At 45.7% G+C, this 15,761-nt stretch overlaps 1 protein-coding gene and 1 long non-coding RNA gene across 2 annotated transcripts in view; one reads left to right on the plus strand and one right to left on the minus strand.

The window, feature by feature from the left end:
* Positions 1 to 830: 830 nt before the first annotated feature.
* Positions 831 to 5,256, minus strand: LOC138224379 (uncharacterized). The gene is made up of 2 exons (XR_011182853.1): positions 4,580 to 5,256; positions 831 to 1,848 (listed from the first exon to the last, which is right to left on the minus strand). It is a non-coding gene; the product is annotated as an uncharacterized lncRNA (long non-coding RNA).
* slc7a5 (solute carrier family 7 member 5) overlaps positions 2,525 to 15,761 on the plus strand; it is a 31,750-nt gene continuing 18,513 nt past the window's right edge. The window contains exons 1-2 of the mRNA XM_006641190.3: positions 2,525 to 3,422; positions 8,125 to 8,250. Coding sequence (XP_006641253.1) covers positions 2,840 to 3,422; positions 8,125 to 8,250 — 709 coding nt within the window. The 5' untranslated portion in view covers positions 2,525 to 2,839. The remainder of the gene's footprint in view (positions 3,423 to 8,124; positions 8,251 to 15,761) is intronic.

Genomic DNA, 15,761 nt, shown 5'->3' on the forward strand with positions numbered 1-15,761 from the left:
TTAATGACTGGAAGTGGCACAGGGTACTGTACAAATCCCCTTCAGCTTTTTGAGAGCTGGAAGCAATTTTATAAATACACCTCAAATATTGTCAGAACCCAGCTGGACCACAAGTCAGAAGAGGCCAGGGCCCCCCGAGGACTGAAGTGTGAAAGCACTGCAGTACATCGCATGGTGTTACTGATCCAGTGGAGACCATGAGACCCCCTGTCCCGAAAGTGAGCACGTTGAAGACGATCAAGTGGCTTTGCATCCAGACCGGGAGAGGTCCCATTCTTCGGTCACTATTTTCCCAACAACTGTACTGTTAGATGTGAAATTGTTATATTCTCAGAAAAGTATACAAAACAGTATAAGAACCTGTCCAGGAGACAAAAGGGCTAGATATTACATTTTCATAATAAAAAGCAATATCTTAGAACCTCTCAGGGAAAAGTCAGAATGTTATTTCGTACTCAGTTTCAGATGTGCATGCGAGTAAGGAAATTGCTTTAATTTTTTTCTTTTTATCCTCTCAGGATAGGGAGTCATTTTAAAGCCCTTCTGGAGGACCCAGGTACGGATTCCTAGCTCTTGGAGTTACGATTAACATTTTTTATGAAAAAGATTGCAGTCTCCATGTCCAGATGTCTTGCCTCTAGCCCTGTGTGTTTTTATTTAATTTTCTGCTGTGATTTTGGTGTGCCAGACTTATTATTCCTGTCCCAAGATCCCATAATGTTAGAAATTCTTGTACTGTGGATTTGCTTGTGCTTTGTGCTTGCAGTTTTGTGCAGAGGTCTGCACATTCAGATGAAAAAGGAAGGAAATGATATTTCATCCACTCTGTCCGACTGCAGATTTGAACTTTATTTTGTAATTTTGCAATGAACACATTCCTTTTAGAGCTGTGTGAAATGATGTAAAGGGCTCCTTGGTCAGTTGTCTTATGTTCTTTTAACACAAAGCGTTGGAGGAGTCTGGAACTAGTTATACATCCATGTTGTCGAAGATGAGACCCTGGTGTCTTTCACAAAAAGGCTGGATGAGATCTTTTTCAGCAGTTCACAATTAGCTCCTAGCACCCAAACTACTGTACTTAAGCTGAATGGTCTTTCTCTGCTGTGTAATGTTTTGTTGCATGTTCATAAACCTTAAGTTAAATTCACATGAACTTTTCCCCATAACTGAACCTTTAGTTTAAGGGTGCTATGCTAAGAAGCTAATTACCCTAGTTAAGGAACACATTACCCAGATACAGTACTATGTGCATTTAATATGTCTGCACAGCGAGGAAACTAGACCTCTCACTGGGGGGTTTGGGTTCAAGTCCCCTTTATGGCTGGTCCTGATACGGTATATTTTTGAGAAAGAAACTTTACACCAGCTGTTCCAGTGCAATGCACTGACGTCTTGGCCAGGAGGAATGGTATTCCCAATATGCTTAATTGCTCCAGAAAGAAGGGTAAGCACTGGTCTGATGATTCGTTATGCTATGTGATGTATTTGCTTTGCTATATTTGCATCATGCGTCTGAAGACTTTACCATGATTTGGCTGTACTTAACACACTTAACTACCATTCATTTAAGTTTTCCATGTCTCTTCCATAAGTTGTAAAATCTCAACAAAATGTCATCCTTCTGTTAAAGATTTATACATCATACAATAGCGATGGGAGAGTGCAACCTGCTCTTGTAACAGATCACATAAACATTGATCACGATGGTCCTCACAAAAGCACTTTATTCTGAAATACTTCTGTACCGTGCGGGGGCTGATGGCTTGCCGAGAGACTGCAATCCACCAGAGGAAACCGTGGGGAAGCCATCTCATCTTCAAAGACATCGGCATCCATTGTGTGACAACACTGTTTTGAGACAAGGTGGATTTTGGTGCTTAGCTGGACAAGGCAAGACAATACCTTTTTGGTCATTTGATCTTTACAGTAATATACAACACCACCGTTCACAACCCTGAAATAAGGAAAACCAGCAGCAAACAGGGGTGCCCGCTTCAGAGCAGCGAGCTCAGGCTACAAGCCACTGAGATGAGAGATTTCAAGCGCTGGATGGTTTGAGAAATAGGTAAGTCAGGATACAAACCCAAAGAGGACATTTGGATCTTTGTGATTGAGTAGTTTGTCAATCCACAGCTATTCCTTGAAGGATCCCAGAGTTAGGAATTTTGTCCTAGGGATAAGCTTCAAGATTTCTCATATATTATTTTCTTTCTGGAAGCCACCGCACTAAATTTCCACTTGTGAATCTGTGTGCTCGTTTCAGTTTGGAGTTCACAGTTCCTCCCGGGGCTGACGTTGTCATCACTATTGAGGGACCTGAATTTGTTTTTAAGATTAGAGAAAATCAGCTCGTTCAAACTGTGCGTGTATGTCAGGCCTTTGGAACTTTCTGAAAAGTGTATTTACAGTGAAGGCTTTCAATAAAAAGGACAAAATACGTTTTTTTTAAATTAAACAAGAGGAATACATGCGAGTTAAGTGCAGTATTTTTTCAATTGTGCCTTCGCGACGTTTTACATACTGTAGTACGAGAAATTAAACCGGCTCGACGATTTTGCCAGAGAATAACGGTTGAAGCCAGTAGATGGCGCATTGTCCTGTTTTTTGTTTTGTTTCAGCAATACAAATTAGGAACAAACTATCGTGCCGGAGGGAGAGGGTGACGCTGTGCATAAATAGGAGGAGGAGAGGGCGAGTAAGCTTATGATGCCGTAGCCAGATCCTCAAGCAGCAGGTTTAAGACGCACTCCTCCCTCTAAGTTTCAGTCCCGCTGTAGACCTGATCAAGACACCTGACACAATCAAGAGCGAACACAGAGATTTCCGATTCGCCGGCAACATGGCCAACCTGAAGAAGAGAAATTCCAATACGTCTGCGGACCGGGAGGAAGAGGACAGGCAGGCGAAGGAGAAGATGCTGTCCTCGGCCGGCGGAGAGAACGGGGACAGCCGGCGAGACCGCCCGAGTGCGCCGGGCAGCCCCGAGCTCGGCGGAGCGGCGGGCGAGGAGTCGGTCGCCCTGAAGAGAAACATCACGCTGGTCAACGGCGTGGCGATCATCGTGGGTACCATCATCGGCTCGGGCATCTTCGTGACCCCGACGGGAGTGGTGAAGGAAGCGGGCTCGGTAGGGTTGTCCCTTATCATCTGGGCTGTGTGCGGGGTCTTCTCCACCGTCGGGGCGCTCTGCTACGCCGAGCTGGGCACCACCATCTCCAAATCCGGCGGGGACTACGCTTACATCCTTGAGGTCTACGGCTCCCTGCCGGCTTTTCTAAAGCTCTGGATTGAACTTCTTATCATCAGACCTTCATCGCAGTACATAGTTGCCTATGTGTTTGCTACCTACCTCTTGAAGCCGATTTTCCCAGATTGCAACGTGCCAGAGACTGGATCCAAGCTGGTGGCCTGCATGTGCATCTGTAAGTACCGGACGGTTCGGATAATAATTGTTGTTATTATTATTATTATTATTATTATTATTATTATTATTATGTGTGTGGTCTTTGTCAAGGTCGCGGTCTTGTTTCATAGGGGGCTGATGGCACCTCGCAATTGCCGGTGCTGATGAAGAACTTGTGCGATTTGTACGGACACTGTTTCATTCATACTCGACTAATGCGCCAGTTTATTCCTAGGATCCTAGTTTTTTGGGGGAGTTTTTTTCCCCCCTTAATGTTATTATAAATAGGATGGGTTAACAAGGGCTGAATTTCCGCATGCGATACAGCGTGGTATCTGCCATGTGTCTTACTACAGCAGAAGAAGGAAGTTCTTACGCGACAGTATTACTCACTGGGGCCGGACCTGCGGCTGTTACCAGGAACTGCTGTAAATTCGGCTGTTGTTTCATCATCTCAGTCATGTCGTTGCAGAAACCAGACAAGACAAGTGGGTAGCCCTGGAGGCTGACGGGTTTCTTTTCATTTAGCGGGGGCCAGGCCCGTTCATAAACGCCAGTGTATCGTTTCCTGTGCCCTGTGACACCCGGAGAGCGCTCATCTGCGTTCATTTTCGAGACCCCCCATTCGTTGTCTTGATCCGCGACTAAACTCCCCAGACGGGGTTGCTCAACATTTCATCCAGTGAGAACTGAAGTCCTCGGGTCTGCAATAACGTTTTCGGGGTTGCCTTACCGAGCAGACCTGTGAATTTAGCAAGCCCCAAACCCTTCTCGTTCCGGTTCCACATACTGTACGACAACTGTCATCTTTTTATTTTTCTCTGCCGGAGGGTTTGTTACATTTCAAACCTTTTCCAGGCAAAGAGCCATCGGTACAGCCTGAATACTGAAGATACAGTATCAGCGTGTTGGCGCTGGGGTGTGTAAGAATGCGGTTTCTTTCTGTTCTCAGTGCGTTGGGCAGTGGTTTAACGTGCATGAAATACCGGCGCACGACTTGTTGCGTTTTTTTGCTATATTGCTCTCTCCTGGAACCCCCTTGACTGATAGTTCTATTTTTGGACTGTAAATTACTTCACTGCTCTTTTTAAAAACACTTGGGTGTGTACCATCTGGACATTAAAGCTGTTTGATGCCTCTTTCTGTGCTACTTCGACGTTTTCTCTGCTTACTTACATATCGCAGTCTAGACGAATACAGGTGTAACTGTGGCATCTTCGTTGGCAAAGGCGTCTGTGCCGTTTTTGAGCAGATCTCGTTAATGTTGTTAATGCAGGTCAGTTCTAAATGACACCTAATCTCGTAGACATGCGCCTGTCCAAAAAAATAAAAATAATTCTCGGATTCGATAGAGGAAGCACGCCACCACAGTCAGGTGCAGTCTTTACTTCTTTCTCGATTGTTGATCATCTGTCAAGCCTTCGCTCATTTTTAGAAGCAAAAGTGTTTCCGATTGATTTACTGTAATTTAGAGCTGGAGTACTCGTTCTGTAGCCGAGCCTTGACAGACCCCTGAAGTGGCAGCATCAGCAGGGGCTCCCCCAGTCCCCCGAGGCGCAGTGTGGTTTATCCTAACACCATGTTTGGGGAAGAGGAGAGCAGATTTCAGCCCCTGACTGGGACTGGGATCAGTTCACCCAGAATCAAACGCAGAATCAAAGGCCACAGAATTATAATCCGCTATTCAAAACCTCTTCTCTTCAGGCGCTGTGTGATCTGCTGCCAGTCTGCATGCAGTTTGCCTAAGCAAAGCACCACTTAAGGGAAGGAGAAGGCAAGGTGAAATGGAAATGTCTGCATTTTCTGTGCCCGCCAGCGTGGTGCTGGACAGTTCCCCTGGTGGTTGGAGAGAGGGGTGGCCTTTGTGCGCCTCGTCCCCGCCTGTGCCTCGGGGGAGCTGTGTGCGCTGATCTCTCGTGGCGGAGGGCGGGGGCCTGGGCTGGGGGGTGGGGAAGGGAGCAGAGCCGCTCTGCTGGGTGGCTGATGCAAGCAGCGACCTGTGTGTCTCAGCCAGCCGTAGGCAGGGTGTGTGGGCAGGAGCCGCAGCGCCGAGCGGACTGGCGGGAAGCTGCCTGCTCAGTCCCCGCCTCGTCTCGCCCCAGCGGGGCAGGTTCTCTGTCTCATGGCGGCAGGATGCGCGCGGGAACTTCAGCAGTCCCTGCTCGGTCTCGCGCGTCCCTCTCTGTCCCATTGACCCACATTCCTGCACAGCGCAGGGCTCTGCCTGGTTTACTAGGTCAGGGAAAAGCCTGTGCTTTTTCAGTGTCCAGCTTGACCTGATCTGACGAGCTAGGCTTTCTTCAGTCTTCGGTGGGCCTTCTTCCTCTTCCTCTTCCTCCATGTGGTTTTGAACTCCACTCTTCCTCCAAAACCTCTGCTGACTGGCCTCTTCTCTGATTACGTCTGCTCTGGACATCACTAAGGGGGAATAAAAGCATGAATGGAACAGCGCGCACAGAGCAAATGATTTAACTGAAATGCAAATCAATGAAGGAAATTTTTTTTTTCTCCAACCTGCAACTCTTTCGACAGGTGCCTTTGTTCTGCTTTCATCAAGTCTACAGAGGCAGACCTATTATTATGAGGTTGTTCTGTTTGGAAAAGCCCTGATAATAAGTATTCATATTCCACTTCCTCCTCTGCATTTAGCCTGATGCATCGTAACATGCATCAGCTGCAACAACATGCAAACTAAGTTCCAGGGAAGATATGATATATAAGATAGGATGCCTGCAAAGGTTTCCCAAAACAGATTCGCCTCTCAAGGTTTCAGTGGAGTTTTAGAAATGCTGAAGTCTACATTAATAGGCTGCCAGTGCCAGACGATAACCACAGACACATGTGACTGTTCATTGCCAGAAGACATGCTTTTTTTTGACCGAAAGACCGGAGTGTAGAACATTGTGCTGGCCTGCTCTGAGCCGCGCAGCACACAACAGAATTGTGTTCTAGCCTAGCTCACAGCCCCTACTGTACATCTTGCAATGCCAGCCAATGCCACACTTCATCATAGTCTAGCTGGAAGATAATAATTCTTGCCAGCATCCCAGTGTTAAAACAGCTCACTGTGTGCTCCTCTGAGGCAGTGAACTTCAAAAGAGAGGCTATTGTAGAGACCACAAAATAGGCCGAGAATGAAAACAATGAGGATTGTGATGTCCTCAAAGCCTTGGTGTCCAGCGAAGTTCAGCGTGTTTGTAATTTCCTGCGGTTCAGCGGTCTGTTGTATCAGGGCGGTGAAGTTATCAGTGTTTTTGCTCTTCAGTGTCCACTATGGCCTGCATGCAATACATGCAAGAGCTTGGCTCCTTGCGTGTGCTAATCATGGACACGGTGCTGAGCCCCTTTCCTGCCGGGCAGCCCCGTGGTCTGAGGCCAGTTTGAAAACGCTGCTGTGGAAACGGAGGCTGTTAACCGTGGTGCTGAACAACTTGGATGGCGCTCTTGTGTCTCGAGGGGAAAAAAAAAAAATCGTGAACAGCAGGAACCCAGCTCTCAGTTTGAAAGCACAGGAGACGTTACCAGCAGAATGTTCTCTGTTGAGGAACAAGCCTGCTGCTTTAATGACTACGGACCTTTCAAGAAGGAAGGGGTTCCCTACTGATCATGGACTTGACAGCTATATGCTGGCAGCAGGAGGTCGTTTTATCGCAGCTTGCTGGTTTTTGGACACAAAATTTCACACCCATTGTCCAGTCAAATTCTTAATCAGAGGCTGTCTTCATCCTGGCAGCCACTGGGACTTGCATATTCTACTGCTGCCCCAATTACAGGACTTTAAGTCTGGTAAGAGACCTGCCATATAACAATGAGCAGTCTCGGCACAGAGGGGCACTCAGCAGTGGCTAGTCACTTGACTTTGCTTGTAATTCGGGGCCTGAAGCAGACGGACTTTATAGATATGCCTACAGGGAAAAAGGACAGCTCTGTTAGTATTCATTTTGATATTATCATTTAAAATGGAAAAAGTACCTTAACTGCACATTTAAATGTACTCATATTTCATAATTGAGTTAGATTCTTTAGGCCATTTTCTTTGCTCTTAAGGAGGGGAATGTACAGCAACCTGTGATGCTATTTTTCTCTTCTGCTACATGTGTATTTCCCACAGCCCCACTGAATTTTTCCCATTACCCTGTGCCTTAACGCCTGTTTCCTGTTAGATCTTATTATATCTTGTCCACTTCTCTGATTTTTTTGAATGGAAGTCAGAGGTACTGTGAGCACACATTTGGTTTTACAACATAATACTTCCTCTTTATTGTGCCTTTAAATACTTTCTCTGTTGGTAAAGAATTGTAACAAAAAGGGCAGAGAAAGCAAAACATTGCGTGAGTGAGGAAGCTGTGCACCATGGGACGTCAGAGCTCTTTATATGTACAGTATTATGAGTAGGGCTGGATGAACTTCCTGTTAGATCTTTACCGATGATTTTCTTGTTAAACATATTTTCTCTTTCTATGAAATGCCTTTATCATGTGATTTTTTATAATGTAAGAACTGAAGAAAAGTCACAAACAAAATCGGCCCTGAGGCCTGTTTTGAGTGCTCGGTTGCTGGTAGCTTGTTGTTTCACCCACTGGCCTTCATACTCTCCTTTTTTAAATACTAACCAGAACTACACACTGCCCTCTGAATGGCCCACCTGCTCTGAGTAACGCTGTGCATTGCTGGAAAGTGGTTGTGTCCAAGCTCTGAGTCAGCCTGTCTTTGTGTTCCAGTGCTCCTGACGGCAGTGAACTGCTACAGTGTGAAGGCTGCCACTCGCGTCCAAGATGCCTTTGCAGCTGCTAAGCTGATGGCCCTGGCTCTCATCATCATCATCGGCTTTGTCCAAATTGGGAAAGGTAAGACTCACACTCTGTACTCGCTGTGCCTGCGGTCCTGAGCAGTTCTTCTGTACCTCTTCCATTATTACATGATAAATGCCCATTTACCTGTTTGTGACATGTTTATAGAAGGCATGAGTCAACACTGATGGCACGGAGCGTGACCCAGCTCATGACATTTAGAATTCATATACCTGAATTGGATAATATGTTTATTTAATATTATTTTTTGTTTACTTGAAATGTCTGATCTTTTAAATATTTTTATATCTAGAACTTTTGAGACTAAATAGGAATGTTTTTTATATCTGCTGATGCATTTAAACAATTGAAATATTGCTTTTTTTCCAGCTCTGGTACAAGTGCGTACACTTCTTGCCAGGAAGAGTCAGCTGTTTTCTGTGAACAGTCTCTGGCTGTTTGTGACCTTACTGAACTGTACTTTGTGAAATGAGCCCAGCAACGTTTGAAGCTGGAAAGTGTAGGGTTAGTGTATGACTCTTGCCCGGTTTGCTGGCCCTGATAAAACAGGTCGCAGACGGCTTCTGCCAAGAGCATGCACACGCACAGAGTGTGCAAGGAGCTTGTCAGAATTCAGTGGAAAGTGCTCATGAGATGTTGGTTTGCTCCCATGTTCTTAAAGAGTGTGTAAAAGCCCTCAGAGCTGTGAGCAAGTCATCAGGAACATTAGAAATTTCTTTCCAGGTGACAGAACGACCTCATGCAGACCTTACACACCTGCCCTCTGCACCTTGGAGCTCTCAGCAGTACAGTGCTTCACCAGCTCTCTGCTATAGACATCAGAGGTCACCAATAACCAACATAACTTATCGACTCCCTTCCCTGTCTTTACTCTGGTGAAGCATTTGCAAAATCGTGCATTGTGGAAGGAGCTTTAAAAAAATGACAATGCATCTGAATATACATCTTAATATCTGATAACTAAGTGTCCAGTTTTTCCAGGTTTGGAATAAACAGATCTCCGACTTTACTCTGAAGCATTTGCAAAATTGTGCATTGTGGGAGGGGTTTTCAAATGATGACGATGTATCTGAATATACATCTGTGGAATCCCCCCTCTTTATTGGGTAGCATGGCCAGGGGGTTTCCAACATGAACTATGACCTTATCTTTTCATACCCAGTAAGCGTCTCTACCCTCTCTCGGGCGATTCCGGTTGGCCAGGTGTGCTCATTAACCCGGAAAACGACCGCGGCTGCTATCGTAACCTAATCCCGCTATGCTCACTGCTTCATAAGACCCTGAGTGTTTGTGGAAAGGCACCCTTGACAACCTCAGGAACCGCTTACATATAGGGAGAGTCTCCAGCTGTAGCCAATTCCTTGATTTTCCTTGTGGGAATCCAAAGAATCTGGGATTCCTGAATACAATGACTCTCCCCCTTGATATCTCACCCGTGCTTCCAGTCGCAGCTTCACTACAACACCTTAGTATCTTAACCAGGTGTCCAGCTTTTCCAGGTTTGGAATGAACAGATCCCCGTCTGTCTGTGGAGGCTCTCCTTGCCTTCATGCGCTTTCTGTGAGAGGCGGACAGACAGTGCTGGTCACAGCAGATCTGAGGGTTAAGGTGTGCAGAGGCAGTCCGGTACCTCGTAGCAGTGACTCAGATGGGCATGCCTGCATGTAGAAAACTGTATTGGTGAAGGTAGAAAATGAACGGAAAAACCGTGTTCCACAGCTGCAGATTTCCAATTTCTTTTGCAGGACAGTTGGCATAGCTGGTCATTATTATTGAACACTATAGCAGCATTTTGTCATTTTAGTCTTTCAGAAGTTGTTTTAAGTGGGGGAAAAAGTTGCCCGTGTTACAGTTCTTCTTTTGTTGTGGGTTTCTGTCAATGAAGTCCCTGTGTTTCGTCTGGACTCATGTGGCAGAGAACATTGGCAACTCGGGGGAAAAACCTAACAGTACAGCCTGTGTTTGTGATTCGTATTGCACTTTGAATACTTCAGGCAGAGGTTGTCTTTCATGGCCAGTAAATACACAGTGTATTCACCAGCAATTATTAGTGTTTATTCATGGGAGGCTGTGATAAGCATAGAGTGTGTACCTGCACCTTCAAGTATTGGTTCTTTTCTTAAATCCACGTCCTGCCCAAGATCGGCAGGTGTCGCCCTCCAAGCCTCCGAGCTGACCATCCCGTGCGAAGCAGTGCAAGATCGGAGCGCGGGTCTGTTGTTTCAGCTTTCTGGAACCGGAAAAAGCTGTGATCAGAGCAGCCTAACCTCCCGCTCGCCAGCATTGCCGTCCGGAATTGAATTTGCAGAAGAGAAGAAAGAATGCCCAGGGCTCGGATCAGCTGTTCTGGGTTTCCTGCGCTGCCCTTCGCCTTGTCCCTCTGCTTCCTCCCCTCTGTTAACCTCTTCAGCACCAGTGACGGGTGGAAGAGCAGCCATGGGGAACGGGGGGCGGTCCTGATCTGAAAGCACAGGCTCGCCTGATGAGGTTAAGACAGGCTGCCTCATCTGCGATGCGCTGAGATCCTTGATTAGCCTCTTGGGTGGGCTGCAGCACTCAAGGAGGGGGGTCTTGTTTAAGGACACAACAGCATTGCCCACCTTAGAAGCTGGAACCCGTGACCTTCTTCAAATTACCCATGAGCCCTAATCACTTCTACATGAGCGCAGAGTACTTCTTCCTAAATGTGGAATTTGCGGTTGTTTTCCCGACTGGGTTCTTGAGCAGCGACGGGAGAGAATGCCGCACATTCAGGGCCCACCTTGAGGCCACACGGCCGGGGCCTGGTCAGTCACACAAGGGGCTGCTGGCTTCCAAATGGGACGGCTTTTAAAATCTGGCAAAATTAGAATTGCTGTCATTCTTGGTTAAAATGCATTAATAAGAATAATAAAATAATAGCATTTGTTTTACAGAGTGCCTTTAAAAGCAATCCTCTCAAAGGTCAAGAGAGAGTAAAACATTGCTCTTTTTATATGAATGATGGAGCCCCCATTTTGTGGCAAATCTATGCCTCTTAAGACGTTGTCAGCAGTTGGATTAGGGCTGACTGGAGCTCTGATGTCCCTGTGAAAAGAATGACATTCTGATTTTTACATGCAAGTGAGATGCCTGAGCATCGCAGTGCTCAGAGTCTCAGCACCTGCTGATTCGAAGGTCTTGCAGCTACCTAGTGGTGGAAACATTAAACCTGTGAGATGTCTGCAGTTGCCTGAGCTCTCATCTCGTGTCACTTTTGCAAAGATCTTCCTTGACTTGGTTGATTGCATCATTAAATTGAAACTACTTTGTAAGCGGTTTTACAACTTTACAACAATTTCACCACTTAATTGTTTCCTCTGTAACACTTTCTGGAACAATGGTTTGAGATGTCTTTTGAGCTTTTTTGTTTTGCAGGGTTGGCTGCTAGAGATGTGCCTGTGATTAGACATGGTTCTTCAATGGTGTCCATATCCCAGTCCTTCCCTATACTGGAGTCTTGGTAATCATTAGACTGGGGGTAGAGAGCCAGTAATCTAGTGAACCTGATCAGGCAGAGTGTTGCCCTAAAAGGATCTCAAAGATATTGACTTCAGTTAGATCCACTCAATAAACATCGTAGCTCAGAAGAATAGGTGTGAAGCCCTGTGAACATAAGCAAGTTTTTGTTTGAATGAAAAAACTATTACTGTCACGTCATTTACAGAAGTGATTTGCAAGAAGAGAAAAAACGTTCAGAGAAGCTGCTGCAATCTGGGGTTGAAACCCTATTAAATTATGTTGAGAACAGCAGGAAAAAATATTCCGAAGCACTGTGATAAACCACAGATGAATGTGTATTTGGCACTGACCTGCTTGGGTCAATCTAGACATGGTCACCAGCCTGACACCTACAGCTGATGGACGAGGAAACTTGAAACCACGAATGTCACACAACTGGAAAAGAAAATAGCATGCAGACAGGGCACTGTAGCAGAAAGTGGAACTGCGCACATTGATTGCTTGGCCCACTTTCTGTATGTGGGTCACAGATCCAGATAAGCTTTAAAAGGCAGATGACTTGTTCTGAATGTTTTTCAGTCATGCTGCCTGGTCAGGCACAGAGCTGTAGCCGGTCTGGTTCCCGAGGTCGACAACAGTGACAAGAGGTTAGCACTGTAGCTGGCAGGCCCATGCTGAGAGCAGGCAGTGCAGAATGCCATTGGATGAGTGTGCCGCTGAAGAGATGTCAATCATAAAGCAAGGCTGAGCTTCTGTGGGACATAGCAAATCAGTAACTGGTCACACTTCGGCCACTGAATCAGTTTAGTTATTATTCATTGCCCTCGTGCAATGCAATTTATACTCAAGACCGCTTGTGAACATGAACAGTGTAAATTTGTGGTCTAAACAGCAACAGCAGAAGACAGAAATGTTATTGTTACTGAAGTTGTGGATTTAAAAGTAACTTTAAGTGGAACAGCGTTAATGTCCTTAGACATTTTAACATATAAACTTCAACTTGGTTACGATTTGAGATCTCGGCACACTTGGCTCGGATCTTATTGATGTTCCTGGAAACAACGTCCAATCAACGTTCTTGTATTTCTTGTCTCTGGCAATGATGCAACTCTGAATGTGGGTTGCGCCCAGTCTTAGACTAACAGTGAAGCTTTACTCCAAATAGAAGGAGTTTAAAAGGATTACCAGTGAGATAATCTGGATAAATTGGGAGAGTTCCTCTAATGTCAATCAGTACCCACAGATCTTCACAGTACAGTTGAGATGTGCTTTAGGGAAATGTCCTAATGCTGAAATTGGAGGCAATTATCTGGAAGGGGGAGGAATAAACCAGTCATGTTCTGGAATTTTTCATGGATCATGTGTGTCACACACATTTGTAGTGTTTTATAAAATAGTTTTGTCTTGTTATCTTGTAAATATCTCCTATTTGGAGACCATTTGTTGAGTTCAACCAAAATAATCACTGTGAAACAGCTGTGTGTTAAGATCTGATTAGCCAAAAGCAGTTCTTACAGGCATAAAGATGCAGAATACTGGAGAGCTACACCAATAGCACCAATCACACCTTTGATGTATTTAAGTCATTTTGAATAGTGTGGTGCAGCTGTGAGAAAGAATCACTGTATTTTTTTAAAAAAAAGGAGTTAAAGTAAAGCACTGGAGCAACAGTTTTTAAGTTTCAGTCTTAAAAAAAAATCTTTAGGATATTTCAGCACAATGATTGAGACACAAGTTCACCTTGCCCCATAGTCAGGAGACTAAGATTTTCACCCAGTTTTAGTTTAGTTAAATGTACTGTCTCAGTTCTAGAAATTGTTTAAATAGGAGAGCCTTCAAGCATGCAAAGCTTGTTATTTATTTAAACAGTAGAGTCTCTTCTCTGTTTAATCTGATCTGGATTCTTTCAAATACGAGTTGGCTTGCAAAACCAGGAAGAGACCCAGGTAAGATCCTTTTGTGGAGCAGTTTTGCCGGGGAATGAAATAAAGCAGACTGCCTGTTTTATTCTTGTTTCACCGGATCACCTTTGCACATATTCCTTCCTGTTAACTGAATGGGTGAGCTAACAATGTGCTGTGTACATCATGCATCTGGGATGGTGTGGTAATTGGGCAGTAATTACTTCCTCACTGCACAATGAGTAGAAACCTGACCTAATTTGATCAGAATGGACTTGTCCGGTGTGGGCAGGTATTGTGTGTGCCGTGCTGACCCCGATCATGCACGATCTGACACTTTTCATCTGCTTTGCTGTTGGTGGTGAACATTGAAATTTGCCACGCAGCATTGGGGATGAATCTTATTTGTTTTTTTTATAGCAAATAAAAGCACTTTGCGGTTATAAAAGAGAAAAACAACTACTCATAGGTAAAACAGCACGCGATGCCAAACACGAACATGAAAACACCGTGGTCTGTTAATTAAAAACCGGGAAATGCAGGTCTGATTGGCTCCTTGCCATCAACGTGGGCAGTGTTTTGCTGCTACTGCAGAGACTGGCCCTTTCTTTTCCCACTGCCACCTGCCAGCCATGTGACAGACCATCCCTGAGCGTGAGATGAGCTGGTACAAGTCCGCGCCAGGAGCTGTGGAGTAATTTCCCATTGAGCTCCTCAGCACCTCACATGGGGATCTCGGAGCCAGGGGAAAGCACTAGCTCTGCAGAATCGCTCGTTATATTCTTGTACGGCAGCATGCAGGATTTATAGGAATGCAGAGTCAATTGTTGTATTCCAGAAGAGGTTTGTGATGGGTATTCCGCTGCTGCAAATTAGGAAAGAAATCGTCCTTTGAGACGAGACTTTTTCCTAGAGCATTTTTCTTTTGAGCCTTAGGATGTAGTACTTACCCAGGATTGACAAGTGGCTACTGTAAAATTCAGAGACGACAAGAAAGATTACAGAACAAGAATAGGCTCTTCAGCCCATCTAGCTTGTTTAGATGCTATTAGCTGATTCATTCAGGAATCCTGGAGGCAGTTCACAGATTAATTTGGCACTTGTGTAGTCTGTCATGAAGGCTGTCCTGTCCCGGCAGTAGGCTGTGCATTTCTTTGTAAGCGGTGTCCAACGTTGTCAGAACATGCAGGTGCTGTAGTCTTACAGTAAGGCCTGAATGTCATGAATGCTCCAGGAGGGTTACATTCAGGTTGGGACCTGTCTGGTGGAAGAGCAGTTGTTTGAGTTTGGAAAGTGCATGAAGCACTAACGACTGTGAGAGCACTGCTCACACATTGCCATCGTTCTGGCCTTGCTGTGTCTGGAAAAGAGTGGGCCAGAGAGGATTGGCTTGACCTGTGTGAACTGGCATCTGTCCTCCTTCTCCTTTTTGTGCGTTTGCTTGTGTGTTTCTGTTTTTGAGTCACGTGGGGGACCCCGGTTTCTAGGCCTTGTGGATTAAAGAGTCTCTCGGCATCTCAGGGCCTCAGCCCATTGTTGGGAACTTACTGTAGTGGAAAAAGGACCATAGTGATCACTGAGAGCCCCATTGTCTGAGAGAATCACAAACTCCGAAGTGTTTGTAGTAATCTTGCTAACTCAGGGGTTACAGGATGTGAAGGTTCAGCTTTCTCACAACCCCTCGCCTCTGTGTCCACTGGCCCCGGGTGGGTTTTGCTGACGGCAGCCATTGGAGAAATAACAGACATATTCATAAAATAAGCACGCTAACAAAGCCAGGGAATTAACGCAACTGGGGTCGATGAAAAGAGCGCCTGAGCCGACGCTCCCCGGCTCTCCTTGTTTGAAAAGGCTAAGCCCCTTTCGCGTTGTTCGTCTTCCCTCGCTGGGGGCGGAGAAAAATGCAAGGGGCTGCCCTTTACCGCAGAGGCCAGGGCTGCTCATATCTGGATCTCCGGAGAGTATGCGTTCACATACTGCTGTTGAAAAGAGTGGCTAGGGTTTTGTGACAAGCCCCTGCACTATCAGAGCTCTGTTTTTGCAGAACGCTCAGAGTGCAGATTTCTTGTGATGGCAGGCTGCTCTGTGCCGAGCTCGGGCAGTACTTCCCCCCTCAGTGCTGTATGTGGCTTGGTGCTGTTCTGCCATTGCACATCCCAGTTTACC

This window comes from Lepisosteus oculatus, chromosome 20 (genome assembly GCF_040954835.1).
Source record: "Lepisosteus oculatus isolate fLepOcu1 chromosome 20, fLepOcu1.hap2, whole genome shotgun sequence".
In the NCBI taxonomy this organism is placed as follows: Eukaryota; Metazoa; Chordata; class Actinopteri; order Semionotiformes; family Lepisosteidae; genus Lepisosteus; species Lepisosteus oculatus.